Genomic DNA, 17551 nt, shown 5'->3' with positions numbered 1-17551 from the left:
ATTGAGCACATTTAAAGTTTTACTATGTTTAAAACTGCAGTAACTTACCTTTCCATATCCGCTAGTGGTCAGCTGCAAAGTCTATCTTTGGCTGCCAATATCTTTATTTCAGATATTATCAATATTTCAGTTATTATCAAAATCTTTGCTTTTAGTGAAGTCATAATGTTGGTCTTCCTGGAATTCGAGATTTTCAGTTTTATTTCATCTTATATGCTCACTTAATTCCTTCCTCTTGTTCCAGGCTGTCTCTATAACCTTATAGTGAAAGAACCAAAGGGAATAATTTCAAGATGGCTAATAAAGGAATTGTTTAAATAATTATTCTTACTATTCAAACATGTAGTTGGTTTGCCTTTCTTCAGCAGAGGCTGAAGTTGTTCCCTACAGAAGTGGTTCTTAGACCTAAACATTAAATATCTGTCAAAGCACTATTGCTATTATAACATTTATAGGATAGTTTGGGGATTAGGTTTTATCCTTTAATTAGACTGAAATATTTGTTCTTAAAGATGGATCAAGCTAAACAAACTATCATTTGAAATAGGTTGGTTTTAAATTTATACTTGGTGTTTATTGTCCTTCCTAGATGTAAACTTTTTAATCTTGGTAATAGACCTTATGTTTACAATGAAAAGATTTGTCTGATTTGTCTTTTAACATTGACAATTCAGCTTTGGAATTGATCAAAACTCTTACCTGAAAAAAAGAGTAAATTACTTAGATAGTAGTTGTTTAAGAAAAAGTACACATTAAAAATCATTTTGAAGATTAATGGGTGAAAAATCACTTATAAAGGATTTGGCCAACGTAGAAATAAATTGCATCTTTGTGTTAAAAAAAATACGTATGTATGGGAAAGTTGGGGAGTGCTGCACAAATTATTTGTATGCAAATACTTTAAAGTATATTACAAAAACTTAACATACTTAATATACCAAATATACTTAATATATACTTAAAAATATACTATGAAAACAATGTCAGGATGTAAACCTAAGTATGGTTTTTGGTACTTCAAACATAACATCTCAGAGGATTGGGTATGGAATATTAAAAAGGATTGTGGGATTATGCCCCCAATTATGGAATGGCAGTTCTGTTTGGTTTTTTTTTGTAACAATCATGTGGATATGCAATAATTTTTCATTACTGTTAAGTTCACTTCCAACCTTTAGATATTGTGATTCTTGAGGACTTCCCCATAAATGGCTTGATATTCAGATGAAGTAATACTATTAGCTTTTAATAGTTTCAGAAGTAAATATGGACCATTATCCAAGACTTGTTTTATTAACAGAATATTGCTCTTGCTTTTCAGCGGGGATCTGATGAGCTTCTTTCTTCTGACATCATTAACAGACCCTTTACCATGAACAATTCCACTTCTTCTACAGGTGTGTATGGTGAGTTTTCATTTTTTCGAAATATAAAATGTTTTCTTTCCCTGGGTTTCAAAACAATTCTTTCACAATGTTTTAATTTTGCTTATCTTATAAACATGTTGAAGTGCTACTATTTGTAACAAGAACTAAAATTTGTTGCAGTGAAGTTTATGTAGATGAAATTACTAGTTACAGCTCTCTTAAATTTTAAGGATTAATTTGGATCTAATTCTGTAATTCTTTTTTTGATTAACATTCTTTGCTACATAGTTATGATAAAATTATCAATAAATTGGTGATTTGGAACTATTGGGTAAAAGAGCTAGGTTAAAAAACTTGTGATGAATACTGATGGATTTAGAATAAAAGTATTAAAACTATAAGATCACATTTTAAAAAACTGAAACATAATTCACATCCCTTAAGGTAGCACATGATTTTAAAATTAAATGTTCTTGAAGTTTGAGGACTGTGAAATGAAAGGGAGGAGTGCAGTACTAGAGTAGATAGCTACCAGTTAAGAGGCTATTGTTGTACAGGAAATCCTAGTAAGGGAGGGTAATTTATACTAGAGCAGTAGCAGTTGTGATGGAGAGAACTAAAGAACTTACAGATGGTGACATTAATAGTAATTGATGATTAACTGAATGTTTGAATAAGGGGATCCATTGACGATTTACAAGTTTTAGACTTGGATAATTGGATAGCTGAATGATGGTGCCTTCATTTATATTGGTAAATACAGGAAGAATAGAATTGGACAACATGGCAAGTTCAGATTTTTATGTATTGAGTTTGAGGTTCCTCTAGAACATCCAAATGGAATTGTCAGGTAGGCAGTAGGTTCTTCTGGTCTCAACATTGTAAGAGAAATTTGGAAGACAGTTGACGACTATAGCCATGAGAGCTGGGAGTCTCAGAAAAGGTGAGATGTTTTTGGAGTTATAGGGAGTTAGGGAAAGATTGGATCTCACTTTCCAGACCCTGAGTTACATGGTGTTTGGGAGAGTGAACAACCTTTATGTGAGGACCTTATAAGAGAAGTGGAGTAGGTTCAGTTAAGACAAAAGATGAAAAGAAAATCTAGTGAAGAGATTAAGAATTATGGGAATTGGTCAACCATGGTACATTGCTCTAGAAGACTAAATGGAAGGATTTTGTGGGCAGGGCGTCAGTAGGGGGTTTGTTCGTATGGAAGTTTGAACAGTGATACAGGCATGAGACTAAGGGGCTTTCTCATACTTGAGCTGACATTAGTGTCACCCGGAGGGCTCGTTAAAGCACAGTTGCTAAGTCCATCCTCAAAATTTCTAATTTGGTAGATTTGGGATGGGCACCGGGAATTTGCATTTCCACAAGTTCCCAGGTAACAGTGATGCTGCTGTTTGAGGAACCACACTCGAAGAGAACTACTGGATGAAGGAAATGCTAGAATCTAAAGTTCCTGAACCTGATTAACCTCTTAATCTGGTAGGCTTTTAAGAACATTTCTGTCCTTACTCCCTAGAGTTATAGTACGTCTAGGGTGAGGCCCATGTGCCTGTTCTTATTTTAAAACCTGAGGTCAGTTTGTTTGGTCATGTTTACAAACTACTGGGATGGATGATCAGAAACACTGACATTCTAGTTGACTGATTACTTAGGAAAAGAGAGTATGAGTTGTGAGCTTAGCTGGCAGCAGCAGTCTGTTGTATTTTGTTATGTTCTGGATTTCTTTTTGTATCTCATTCCATTCTAAATTCAGCGTTTCTTTTCCTGAAGTGCATCCTCTTTAGTAACTATTTCAGCAAAGCTCTATAAATGATAACCTCTCAAACTGACTAAAAATATCTATTTTGATATTGCTATTGAATGGTAGTTAGCTGTTTAAAATTCTAGGTTGACAGTTATTTTCTCATAACTCTATGAAGATACTATTTTATTATTCTTTTGGCATCTTTTGTTGAGAAGTCTTGTCAGTCTAGGTAATTATTTTGTAGAAAAGTATTAGTTCTCTGTAGTTGTTTTAACGTTTTTCTCTTTAATTTTGTTCTGCAGTTTCACTAGCTCTGTCTAGGTATGGATCACTGGTTCTCAACCCTGGATGCTCACTAAAATAGTGTGGGAAGCATTGAAGAAAATACAGATACATTGACTTACTCCACACCAATTCCAAAATTTCTGGTGGGGGAGAGCAGTTTAAGGTCTATTTCTAATTTGTTTTTAAAGCTTTTTAGGTAATAACATATAACATGCAGCCAAGGTTGAGGACCATTGCTGGAGCTTACTTTCATTTATCCTGTTTAGGAGTGACCCAACTCTCCGCAGAATTACCTCCTTCTGGAACTTCAGTTAGATGTGTAAGGACCACCTCATTTAGTTCTGCATTTGTTTTAACCTCTTACGTTTACTGTCATCTCCTTAAGGCCATATATTTTCAGTAATTTCCATGAAATGACTTTCTGTTTCACTCATTATCTATTCAGCTTTGTCTAATGTGCTGTTTAATTCTTCTATGGGTATTTGATTTCAGGATATATATTTTTCTTTTTTTATGTTCTATTTGATTTATTTTTAAACACTATCTGGTTTGTTATTTTCAAAAAAAAAAACAGTATGCTGTTCTGTTCTTATGGTTTCTATTGCTTTTTTCCCCCTAATTTTTTAAATTATTTAAAACAAAATTTTTACAGTCTCAGATTTTACAATTATGGATTTCTTGGGAGTGCTAATATTTCTGTTTTTTCTGTCTACTGATATTTGCTGATAGTATATTATTTTTCCTTGATTCATAATTTTTGGTTTTGAGATAATATATTGCTTAATTATTTTTTCTTCTGTGAGAATCTTCAGGGTAGTTTTGTGTTTACTTTGCTAGTGTATCACCAGCCCCTAACATGTTCTAATATATATGTTAATTTATTGCTTTGGGGATTCCTACCAGAAAGGAGAAAATTTAAAAATCCAGACATTTATATTTCCCTATTCAAATCCCTGAACAGATAGACTTTCTTCCTTTCTTTTTTTTTAATTGGGTTATAGTCAGTTTACAATGTTGTGTCCATTTCTGGTGTACAGCACAATTTTTCAGTCATACATGAATATACATATATTCATTTTCATATTCTTTTTCACTATGAGCTATTATAAGATCTTGAATATATTCCCTTGTGCTATACAGTATAAACTTGTTTAAGATAGACTTTCTTGTTAAATACTTCTGGTAGATGAAAAAATCCTAAGTTTAGTTTGGCCCTTCTGAGGGACTTGCCTGTTGATACCTGGAAATTTCACTGTTTTTTTTTAGGTCATTTATACATTAAAAATACTTCTGTAATGTTTGATTCAAAATTTGCAATTCTCTAAAAGCTTCAAAAATGGAAGAATTTGGTACTCCATTCCTTGACTGCTTTGAATGAAGACTTCTAACTGATTTTGAACAATTAAAGAAAGTTTTCAGGGCTCATTTACAAAGGAGTTTAATCCCTTTGTAAGATACTTAAGTAATTCTTCAAAGACACAAGCAATTTTAAAAATCACATTGATAGTGGGTAGCTAAAAGAAAGCCATGTATAGTCTTGTACTGAAGGATCTTTTTTGTATTCAGTACAATCTTCACAAAGTTTTCATAGTTCAATTAATCTAAATGTAGATTTTAAAATATTTGTAAAATTTGACAACTATACTTTCTAATTTTATCCATAAACTATTACTTCTTTGGTAACAGGAGTTATATGTGCACCAAACCAATTGCAAATACGTCTACTCCATAGGACTATCAGAACAGTGTTTTTACCTTGACATTTTGCCGCACCAAAATTTATATTTGTATTATTACCCCCCAAAAGTTTTATCAGGCAAACTGAGGCATGTGGTCATTTTGCTTCGGTGTTCTTAAGTATTAGTTATTAATATTCCTTTAAAAAGGTCTTTTAGCTTATCGTGGATGTATCTTCTTCCATGTGAACTTTAAATTATTTTCTCTAGTTCTAAAACAAATAGTTCTTCATTCTCCATTCTTTCCCCACAAAATCTTAGGGATTCTAATTAGAATTGTATTAAATTTATATGTTAATATGAAATGCTGATCTTTTTGTGGTGGTGTTTTTCCATCTGGGAACATGACATGTGAGTCAATGTTTTTAGGTCTTATTTTATGTCCTTTGGTAATTATGAAAATATTTTATACTTTTCTAAATAAGTTACATACTTTCCTCCTAAATTTAATCTTAGGAATCATGGCAGAAACTGTTAATTGTATACCCCATTACTTTCTATTTTCCTCAGCAACAGAGCCCTAGTTTTTATCTAGACATGTTGCTCCTAGATTAAATGACTGCTTTTCCAGTCTTCCTTATAGCTAGATGTAGCCATGTGATTAAGTGCTGTCTAATGACATATAAGTGGAAGTGTTACTTCTGGGACATCTCTACATGTGTACACTGTTTTTCCTCTTATTATGCTGCCTGTAGGAATTCTAGTTTTCATCTGTGAGAAAAGTGCTCCATAAATCTGCCCTTAAATTGCTGAATATTAAACCACATGTGCCTTACAGAGGTTGTATACCAGCTCTAGCATAAAGGCTATTCTAAACCCACCCTAACTTTTTTCCAGAAAGAAGTCTGGCACTTTAAAGGGGTAAAACAAATCCTAGTGCTCACAGTGTTAAACATTCAGTCAGAAATTTTCAGACATGGAAAGAACCAGAAAATTGTGGACTCATAACCAGGAGAAAAATCAACCAGCAGAAACAGATCTAGAAAATGATAGATGATGAAATTAGCAGATTGGGACTTCGGAACTGTTATTAAAAGTATGTGAAAGGATTTAAAGGAAAATATCAGCATAACAAGGGGAAAATGAGGAATTAAAAAAACCAAATGGAACTTCTAGAGATAAAAATAATATCTAAAAAACATGGTGTGGCTGTAACAGCATTAATATTCTACAGAAGAAATGATCAGTGAATTTAAAGACAGCAATAGAAACTAAAGCACATAGACCCTGTCCCCCACCCCAAAAAATGAGAAAGATATGAACAGAGTCTTAGTAACCTGTAGAATAAAATCAGGTGGTCTAAACATATGTTTAATTGAAGTCCCAGAAGAAAAAGATAGGGTGGAGAGACAAATATATCTGAGGAAATAAGGACTGAAAATGTTCCAAATATAGTGGAAACTGTAAACCCACATATCCAAGAGCTTCACTGAACCACAGGCAAGGTAAACACAATGAAAACCACACCAAGACTCATTGTAATCAAATTGCTGAAAACCAAGAATGCAGACAAATCTTAAAAGTAGCCAGAGGAAAAAAGTCACATTTTATTCAGAGAAACAAAGATAAGAGTAATGAGAGATTTCTTGCGTAAAACTGTGCAAACCAGGAGACAGTGGAGCAGTGTCTTAAAAGTACCAAAAATAAATACAATCAAACTGGAATTCTATATCCAGTTTAAATATTTTTCAAAAATAAAGCCACCTTTGAGGCACACAAGAGCTGAGTACATTTGTTAGTAACAGACTTAGATTTTACGAAATGGGAAAGAAAATTCCTCAGACTTGAGGAAAATGATAGGGTGGAAACTGAATCTACACAAAGTGGTAAATGTGTGGATATGTGACTTTTCTTCCTTATTTTTTTGGCTAATTTAAAGGATAATTGGGGGATTCTGGGAACATGGTAGAGTAAGGAGCACCAGGAGTCTGTCTTTCTACCTAGACAACAATTGCACAGGCAGAATCTGTCTATAGGTAATCTGAAATTCTGGAGTCTATTGAAGGCTTGGAAGTTCCAGGGGAAGACTTGGAAAGTAAATTGTGGGTAATTTTGGTCAATTTCAGCTCCAAGAACAGTAGTAGCTCTCCATTCCTCACCCTCAGCACATAGCAGGCAGCTGTGTAGTTCCAGAACAGCTTACAAACAGGAGCCAGGGTGGGCATAAAGGACCTTGTCCTTCAACTTTAAGGGATCTGTAGTCTGATTGCTGATTGTTTCTTCTGATCGCACAGTTGCAGACAAAGAGACAGGCAGCCATTGTCCTTGCATCTACCCCTATTGTTGCAGGCCAGCACCCCCCTCCCACACAAACATGACTTCCAGGCGATTTAAAGGTCTGGTGCTTTCCATCACCCTTCATTTTTCCTTTTTTTCCCCTTTTGGGAGCCACACATTGAAGACTAGGACATTAAAAAGACAACTGCATCAACAGGGAAAATTAGGAAGTGATTGTGCATGCCCAGGAAAAGGCTCAGAAGAAACCTGAGAAGAACTTAAGTTTACACTCAGCCTGATCCTTGCCATAGAGACAGTCTAAATAAAACAATCGGGAAAACAGTAAACAAAAACAGCAAAAACTAGAAAACCCTAAGAAAGGGGAAGAATCTGATTTCCAGAGTTAACAAATCCCATTTGATGAAAAACATGAATATAAAGATCCAAGAAGCTTAATGAACTCCAAGTAAGGTGAATTCAGCGAGACCCATACTGAGACACGTTTATAATCAAACCTCAAATGTCAGAGACAGAGAATCCTAAAGGCAGAAAGAGACAATCAACTCATTATGTACAAGGGATCTTCAATAAGACTATGAGCAGATTTCTCTTCAGGAACTTTGGGCAGAAGTCAGTGGGCCAGTATATTCAAAATGCTAAAGGAATAAAACTGTCAACCAAGTATCCTATTTGGTAAATCCATCCTTCACAAACAGGAAAGGAATTCAGATATTCCCAGTTGAGCAAAAACTGAATGTGTCTGTTACCACTCGACCAACCCTGCAAGAAATATTCAAAAGAGTCCTTTAGGGTGAAATAAAAGGACACTAGACAGTAACACAAAGCCCTGTGAAGAGAAATATCTCAATGAAGGCAATTGTAAAAGCCAATATTACTCTTTTAACAGTGGTTTGTAATCCACTTTTTGTTTTCTGCAAATTAAAGAGATGAATATATTTTTTAAAAATTATTGATCTAAAAGCTACCAAAGTCAGAATGACCATCATTAAAAAGTCCACAAATGATGAATGCTGGAGAAGGTGTGAAGAAAAGGGAACGCTCCTACCCTATTGGTGGGAATGTTGTTTGGTGCAGCCATTATGAAAAACAGAATGGAGATTCCTTAAAAAACTAAAAATAGACTATATGATCCAACAATCCCACCCTGGGCATATATCCAGAGGGAGCTTTAATTGAAAAGATACATGTACCCCAATGTTCGTAGCAGCACCATATACAATAGCCAAGACGTGGAAACAACCTAAATGTCCATCAACAGATGATTGGATAAAATACACACACACGTATACACACACAGTGGAATACTACTCAGCCATAAAAAGAATAAAATGCCATTTACAGCAACATGGATGGCCCTGGAGATCATTATTCTAAGTGAAGTAAGCCAGAAAGAGAAAGAAAGATACCATATGATATCACTTATATGTGGAATCTTAAAAAAAAAAAAGACATATGAACTTATTTACAAACCTATAGTGAAAAAGAATATGAAAAGGAATATATGTATGGATATGTATGACTGAAACATTATGCTGTGCACCAGAAATTAATATAACATTGTAAACCTACTACTACAATAAAAAAAGGAAACAAAACCATAAAAGCTACCAAGTGACTTGGTTTGCATTTCACATTTTGTTTTCTACATCATTCAGAAAACTAATGCATTTAAAAGAATTGTGGTTTCTGTTTCTGTGTACACATTGTACAAAGATGTAATTTTGTGATATCAACTGAAAGGGGTGGGGACAGAGCTGTAAAGGAATAGGGTTTTTGTATGTTATTGAAGTTAAGCTGGTTTGAATTCAAATTAGAGTGTTATAACTTTAGGATGTTAAACGTAATCCCTATGGTAACCACAAAGAAAATAGCTATAGACTATGCACAAAAGGAAATAAGAATACTTTGAGTAGTGAAAATCTTAGAGACAGAGAGTAGAATGGTGGTTGCTATGGGTGGGAAGAAGGGGGACATATGGAGTTACTGTTTAATGGGTATAGAGTTTCAGTTTTACGAGATGAAAAGCATTATGGAAATGGATGGTGGTGATAGTTGCACATTATGAATGTATTTAACAATGCTGAATTCTACGTTTAAAAATGGTTAAGATAGTGAGTGAATTCTATGTGTATTACATCACAGTGAAAAAAAGTGTAGAGCACTCTGTGGAAAGGTCTGTAAGACACAATAAGTGAATAAAACAAGATACAAAAAGCCAAAAAGTATTTGACTATTTAAAGCAAGATAATAATATATTTGGGGGTTATAGCTTATATAAAAAATAAAATATATGACAGTCACACAAAGGATATGATAAGGAAAACAGACATACACTTTGAAAAGTGTATAGTATTGTTATTACATGTTGTAGTATTTTTAAAGGTAGACTCTGGTAAGTTAAAGATGCTTATTGTTGATTTAACCCCAAAGCAATCACTTAAAAAAAGTAAACAAAAGAAGTACAGATTATAATTAAAAAGCAGAGATTATCTAGATTATCTACCTTTTATGTGTACAATATTTGTGCCTTTTACTTGTGACATATTACGTTTTCTGGGTAAACTGATCCCTTTATCATTATGAATTATCTCTCTTTATCCCTGGCAATACTACTTTTTCTGAAGTCTACTTTGCCTGATATTAGTACAGCCACTCCAGCTTTCTTACAATTAGTATTTACATATTTATCATTCTTCATCCTTTTACTTTTAACCTGAGATTTTATATTTAAAATGGATTTCTTATTCACACTGTATAATTGAGTCTTGCTTTTACCCAGACTAATAATCTCTGCCTTTCAATTGAAATTTTTGTGTCATTTTCACTTAGTGTAATTTTTCCTGTGGTTAGGTTTAAGTCTGTCATCTTGCTATTTGTTTTCTGTTTGTGCCATATATTCTATGTTCTGTTTTTCCTTAGTTTCCTGGCTTTCTTTAGATTATTTTTTGTATTCCTTTTATTCATCATTTATTTATTATTTATTACTTTGTATTCCATTTTATTTATTTATATTTCTTGATAAATATATATATTAAATATATATTCACCTAATTACAGAGCTTCAGAATACATGAAGTAAAACTAATAGAACTCACCAGAGAAATAAACAAATTATAGCTGGAGATTTCAGTATTCCTCTTTGAGTAATTGATAGCATAATAGATAGAAAATCAGTAGGATACGAAACAGGGGTTAGCAAACCCTGGCATCCGGGATCCATATCATTGCCCATTTTTGTATTGCCCGTGAGCTAAGACTGATTTTTACCTTTTAAGTGGTGAAAAACTTTACAGAGAACATTTTGTGATATGTGAAACTTATGAAATTCAATTTTCAGTGTCCACACATAAAATTTTGTTTTGAACACAATCATGCTTATTCATATACATGTTACCTACGGCTGCTTTCATGTTACAACTGCAGAGATGAATAGTTGGTGACAACCTGTATGGCCCACAAAGTCTGAAATATTTATGTGAACATGGAGAAGAAGTTTGCAGATCCCCTAATATAGAAGTGTTCAACACTGTCAACCAGCTTGACATAACTGACATATAGAATAGTCTCCCCAGCACCATCAGAATACATATTCTTTTCAAGTTCACGTGAAATAATCACCAAGGTAGGCTATATACTGAGTCTTTAAACAAGTCTCAGTAAATATGAATGCATTAAAATTATATAGAAATGGAATATATGGGAAAAAATATGGAATTATATTAGAAATTTTTAAAAACCATGATCTTTAAATAGCTGGGAAAAAATCTCCAGTAGTTTAGAAGAAAAAAGTGACACTTAATCCAGGGGTCAAATAAGAAGTCACAAGGGAAATTAGAAAATATTTTGAAGTGAACACTGCTCTGTTTATGTTCTGAGATATATTTATAATTTTAATACACAATTAAATGAATGATGAACACTGTTCAAAATATTAAAAAAAATTTAAGTCCAGGTTCAATGTTTTTTGTGGTCGTAGGTATATACACTTGCTAAAAGTTGTCAAACTCAATGAATATATGTATGTTCATGTATAACTGAAAAATTGTGCTCCACACTGGAATTTGACGCAACATTGTAAAATGACTATAACTTTTAAAAAAAGTCAAGAAAAAAGTTGTCAAACTCTGCATTTAAAATATAGGAGGATTTTATTATATCTAAAATATACCCTGATAAAGTTAAAATTTTAGAAAGGTTATATTTCTAGGATAGTTTTCCTGGTAGATCCCTTTAGTTTTGAGATGAAAATATATGAATTTTTTAAAAAGCCTCTTCTACTTATATGTTTGGAACTTGATTAATATGTGGTAGGCATTCAGGAGTTTTCACTTTATTCAAAAAATACAAGATTTACGCAAGCTAGGTATTCTGAATGCTTATTTTCATGATAAAAATTTTGGAAAGTCTGTATCTTTTGTACAGAGAATACTTTGTCAGAGTTATGTATTCAGTGCTTTAGAATTTCCTTGTTTCCTCTTTTATTAAATTATGGTTCCATATGATTGCTTATATACATTTTCCATTTTCAGATGATTATATTTGTCAAGTCTTTAGATGTAGCCTTATTTGGGTCATCTAGATGAGTAGGTCTTAGACTTTTAGATTTCCTAGATTAATACAATTTTCAATTAATTTTGAGCAATGTCTTAATTTTGCAAAATAAGATCATCAAGAGAGAAAAACCACTGTTGTCTACAATCATCATTTTAACACCAGAGAAGTAAAAAGAACATAATTTCCAGGTAAAACAGGCCCTCTTAAGAAAATGTAGACATGCATAATAGATCACTGTGTACTAGGTAATGCACCTAGCATTTGAATATGTTATCTAATTTAATTTTCCAAATACTCATTTTACATTTTCCAAATACTGTTATCCTCATTTTATAGGAGAAGTATCTGAGACTCAGTTATGTCAGGTAACTTGCCCAGAACAAGATGTCTGATTTCATGCCCATGCTCTTAACATAGCACAGGCACTTTTATAATGCAGAACAATTAACAACATGAAATGGTGATTTATAATTGCATATTTCTTGATTAAAATTTGTCACCATAGGTCTTTATTTGATAGTGCAGCACAGGCTCAAATAGCTTGTGTAGGTATTCCTTTTTTCTCACACATAGTTTCACACAGATTATGAATATTGCAGTTAAAGAAGCAACCTTCTTAATGTTCATTCATTTATTTTGGAATATTCTGGATAAACTGGTAAGAAAGAGCCTTTTGCCTTGAGGATGTTTTTGTGGTCTTTAACACCTTGTCCTGGTTAAGAATGCACAAAGTGGTGGTATTGTCTAGCCATCTAGGCTTATGGGGAGGGTGCACAAAGCACTTCGTGCTTGGCTTTCACTTTCACTCCTGTCCAGGAGGTAGGGTTTGGTGTTTAATCTAGGGACAATAATTGCCATAATCCTCATAAACCTGCACATACTCTTGTTGTCACTGTCAAGTTGCTTACTTTTTCCTAGGAATGGTAAGACACTGAGATTTTTGTGGTTAAAAAATTATACCTTTAATCTTTAGCTTGAATAATGCTTTTTTCACTTGCTAGCTATATACAAAAATTATTTAATCTCAAGCTGTGTCTCTTCATCTGTTAAAATTAATAAGATTTAATGTAGTATGTTTTTATGTGTCAACTCGAATGAGGCAATGTGAGAGAAAACAGTGTGAAAACTAGAAACTGATGGATACTTTATGTAACTGGAAGCCCATCAGGGTTTTTTAGACTAGAATAATGGCATGATACGATGTTGGATCTGAGTGGAAGTGGAGGGTGAGTGAGACTAGAGGAAGGCAGAATAGAAAGGGAGAAGATTGGCGACATTGGGAGTGGAGAGGAAATGTAATCAGTCATTTTGGAGGGGGAAAAATCAGTATTTCATGATGACTGATAAGAAAGAGGAGGAGAAGGAACCTCTTACCTCCCAGATTAATTCCCAATAAATATTTGTCTGTTATTTTCCCCATCCCCAGTCTGTCCTATATATTTGTAGTATACAGACACAGACCTGTAAGGACCTTTAGGAATTGATAGTCTTTGGGTCAGGATAGGGTGCTGCCTGCATTCATGTACTTGGAGAATTTGTGAGCAAGTGCTACTTTTGATATTAAGTCAACCTGTTTACTTGAAAACAAGTTAGATTTTCTGTCATGGATATGGGTACAAAATATTGCCAGATAATTTTTATGTGGTCTTCATGAAATTTGTTTATCAGATCACAGATATCTGATAGTACAGTTCCATCAGTGTTTAGAAAAATGACAATTTTAGGCATTTGGAAAGATTATATTTTCCTCCTACTAGTGTTAAGCATTGTGTTGAAACTTTTGGTTTTCAGATAATTTGCATTCAGCACTTACCTAGTGCTGTTTCTGGGAAAAATTTTTCAGAATTTTTTCTTAATCTTGCTTTTTATTGAAATGTAGTAGATTTACAATGTTAGTTTCAGGTGTACAGCAAAACGATTCAGTTATACATACACATATATATTTTTTCAGATTCTTTTCCATTGTATGTTACTGCAAGAAATTGAATATAGTTCCCTGTGCTATACAGTGGGTAAAAAAAATTTCTGAATCTTATGTACATAAATTTGAGTATTCATTACAGGCTTATCAGTTCTAGTTATTGTCATTGTTTAAATATAGACTTTAAATAAAATTTGGCTATAAACTGGGATAATGGATTTCTTTGTTTTATAGCAGTGGTTCTCAAACTTTAGGTTGCTTCAGAATCATCTGGAGAGCTTATTAAAACACAGGTTTCTGGATTGTTTCGGATTCAGTGGGTCTGAGTGGGGCTAAAGATGTTCATTTCCAGCAAGATGATGATGTCTGTGTTAAGAACTACCTATTATATGATAAGGAATAAGATTATCCTAGGAAACCACAGTTTAGCTTTTAAAAATACTTCTAAAAATAGATCAGTAAAAATTACACAGCATCTAGGAAATAAACTTAATTTTCATAAACATACAGCTCAAATCCAAATCCTCTTAGGGTGTAATAAATACAAAATTTTATTATAGTCTTTCATAAAAATTATTATTCTTATTTATTTAGTAATAGGATAAATTAGAAAAATATCTTTAAAATATATTTAAGATATTATAAATACTTTTCTCTATGCACAACAAATAGTTAAATATTTAGAGGTTTTAGAAAGCTATTAAGTATGTAGTTCATTTACCCAGCACTTTTAATTGAAGTTAAAAATTGGACTTCAGTGCGGAGGGGTAGCTCAGTGGTAGAAGCACACACTTGGCATGCACGAGGTCCTGTGTTCAGTCCCCAGTACCTTCATGTGCATGTATTTGTATGTATGTGTTTGTGTGCGTGTGTATCTCAAATCAATTAACCATGGATGTATGTTTTTTAAAAAATCGGACTTCAATTTTTAAAAAAGAAAATACAATGAAAAACGAAAAACCCATTCATTGGAAGGTGGATGGATTTGTTTCCCACTGTCTTGTACTCTCCCCCTGTCAGCCCCATAATTCCTTGAATTTCAAAACCTGAAACTCTTGGAAGATCAAATGTGATAATATGGTTAATATAGTATGTCAACCCAAATTGGTTTTAATAATTGTTTTAAAATCTTGTATTTTTTAGCTAATGGGAATGACAACAAGAAATTTAAAGGAGATAGACCTCCCTGTTCACCTTCCCGTGTTCTCCATCTTCGCAAAATTCCAAGTGATGTTACTGAAGCAGAGGTCATATCATTAGGTCTACCATTTGGCAAAGTAACTAATCTTTTGATGTTGAAAGGAAAAAGCCAGGTATGTAATTTTTAAAGATTAATCCACAGTGATTATCTCTGGGTGTTAGTGTTAAAAGTGATTTTTATTTCCTTGAACTTTTCTGTATTTTCTAAATTTCATTCTATTTATATAAAGTGGTTTTTAAAATAGAATTTTTTTAATGACAAAAAACAACAGATTTTAATACAGAATTATCTCGTATTCATTGACTTGTTAACAAACATATTTTATATTGTTAGTTACAAAATCGTTAATGAAAATATCTTATGATTATAAGAAGACCCTGACAGAGAAGGGGAGGATATAAGCCATACCTCATTTGGCAAATTAAAGAACTTTTATGTTTTCTAAAATCTATTTTTAAATGTTTAGTATATTATAGTTGTAGAATTAATATGTAGCTTGGTTAATAATTTGGAAGAGTTTGTAAGAGGTTCTTCATTTCAGAATTTAATCAGTTTTTCTTAAGATGAATAAGGAAACTTGTGTTTGTGGTGACCATGACAAAAATATAATACTTGTCATTGGTTTGAATAATGGTGTGCTTTCTTGTTTCAATTCTGACCTCAGTGGGATGAATTCTTCAGTTCTTTCCTTGTTTTCGGTTGTCCTGAAAATTTTTACACTCAGCATTGCTGAAAAAAAGAGGACCACAAATCTGGCCTTAGACATTTTGCAGTACATTGTGTTAAGTCACTATGTTTCTTGTACTTTTCGTAAATAGGTTTAAGAAACATTATAGATGTATCGTGAAAGAGACTGGATGATGATGTCTGATTCAGACTCCTGTTTTTAGTAAACTACTTACTTAACACCCCGATTTAGTGCAGATGTGGTTATTAAGAACTGGAGAAGTTAAATGACATGTCCTAGTTATGTTTACACATTTATCTTAACATCTTTTGCAGATGGTACATGCACTTAGATCTTTATTTTGTCATAGTTGCCACTATTGAGAAGAGTGTTGTTTACACAGTTTGAAAAGAGTCAGCATGGCCATGTCTAATGGCTGTGAAGTGTCTTAACAGTTACGTGTTATATACATTGTCATGTTTCATATAGTATATCCTATAAATTATGTCAGATAGCTCTGAGAGGCAGCAGAATGTCATAACTTTCCTTTGTCTCTTCTATTGGCTGTAGTTTATATTTATCTGTAGTGTTAATTGACTGTACTGTTAATTGCTTATCTTGATCATAAATCCTGTTTAGAAAACATCTTGTTAGTAATATACTTCAGCAAGAGATTCTGATGTGAGTCACTAGCAGTGCTTGTAGGCGTAATCTTTCCCATGGTTCTTGGAGGTGGTGTTGAAGGCAGAGTAGGGGTTATTTTCATCAGCCTTTCTGTGGGTAGTGACTTGGTTTTCTCTCCACCTTACATTATAAAACTTGATCCATTTGACTAGATACTTTGGCAAAACATAATTCTTTTACTGGACTCCATGTGAAAAAATATATTTTTCCATATGAATTTTTAGGTCATATATGTATTTAAGAAAAATTTCCTCTGACAAGGATCACGTATTCCAAAGACATTGTTTAACCTTTCCTCTGTGTGACTGATGTTAGACGTGGGAATTCTTAACACCTAGTAAAGAGTTTGTAGAAAGAGACTCTCCCCATACAGTGTATATTGTTAGAAGAGTTTGAAGTTTTTTTTGTTGAAAAGATGATTAAATCCAGGTAGATAGGAAGTATTGCCACAGCTATTTTTATTAACCTTGATCATTTTTATCTACTTCTCAGAAAACTTAAGAAAAGTATACTACTGATACAATTGGATACCGGCTTTAAAGTGTGTCGTGGACAGTTACAACTTTTAGATACTGTAAATGTCTTGAAGTCTGTTTTATTCCTCAAAGACGGTGGAATTTCGTTTATTGTGGATCAGTTAATGATATGTGATCCACTGTATTGTGGCTAATATGACTACTTCATAGAATATTGTTAGTTAAAGCGTTTAATTGATTCAGTTGTGACATTTTATTGTTACAGTTAAGCATCATATTTAATATTTGTCAAGTTAATATTCCTTTACTGGAATATTTGCCAAATGGAAACACTTGACAAGTAAGGTAACTATAAACGAAGAAATAGTTTGATTTATAGCTATTTGCAATTTCCTCTGTTTAATAAATTTTGTTAGTAATAAATATATTTCATAAGTAAATTTTAAATGTTTTATACATAATGTGAAGTGGTTACTATATGCTTACTAGTTAAATGCTCTATTGTGGTAAAAAGAATTGAATTGTCTTCACTAGAAATTTGCATTGATTTGGATCTAGGGTTCTTTCTGCATTTTAAATTTGAGATATTCTTACAGATAGTTCTGAGTGCTCAGAACAGTTAGTATATGATTGTACTTTATCTTCTAACCATTAAGATAGGGTGGTAAA

The 17551-nt window shown here is 32.9% G+C and overlaps 1 protein-coding gene across 4 annotated transcripts in view; it reads left to right on the top strand.

The window, feature by feature from the left end:
• PTBP3 (polypyrimidine tract binding protein 3) overlaps positions 1 to 17551 on the top strand; it is an 89373-nt gene that overhangs the window by 27788 nt on the left and 44034 nt on the right. For 2 of the 4 annotated variants that reach the window (XM_072959929.1, XM_015248349.3), the window contains exons 2-3: positions 1322 to 1397; positions 14998 to 15167. In XM_072959929.1, coding sequence (XP_072816030.1) covers positions 1373 to 1397; positions 14998 to 15167 — 195 coding nt within the window. In that variant the 5' untranslated portion in view covers positions 1322 to 1372. Of the gene's footprint in view, positions 1 to 1321; positions 1407 to 14997; positions 15168 to 17551 lie in introns of all 4 variants that reach the window. The other 2 variants (XM_072959927.1, XM_015248348.3) reach the window with 1 other exon arrangement.

Source organism: Vicugna pacos, chromosome 4, assembly GCF_048564905.1.
Source record: "Vicugna pacos chromosome 4, VicPac4, whole genome shotgun sequence".
Lineage (NCBI taxonomy): Eukaryota > Metazoa > Chordata > Mammalia > Artiodactyla > Camelidae > Vicugna > Vicugna pacos.
Note: the sequence above shows the minus strand (reverse complement) of the source record. Positions and strands in the feature narration are given on the sequence as shown.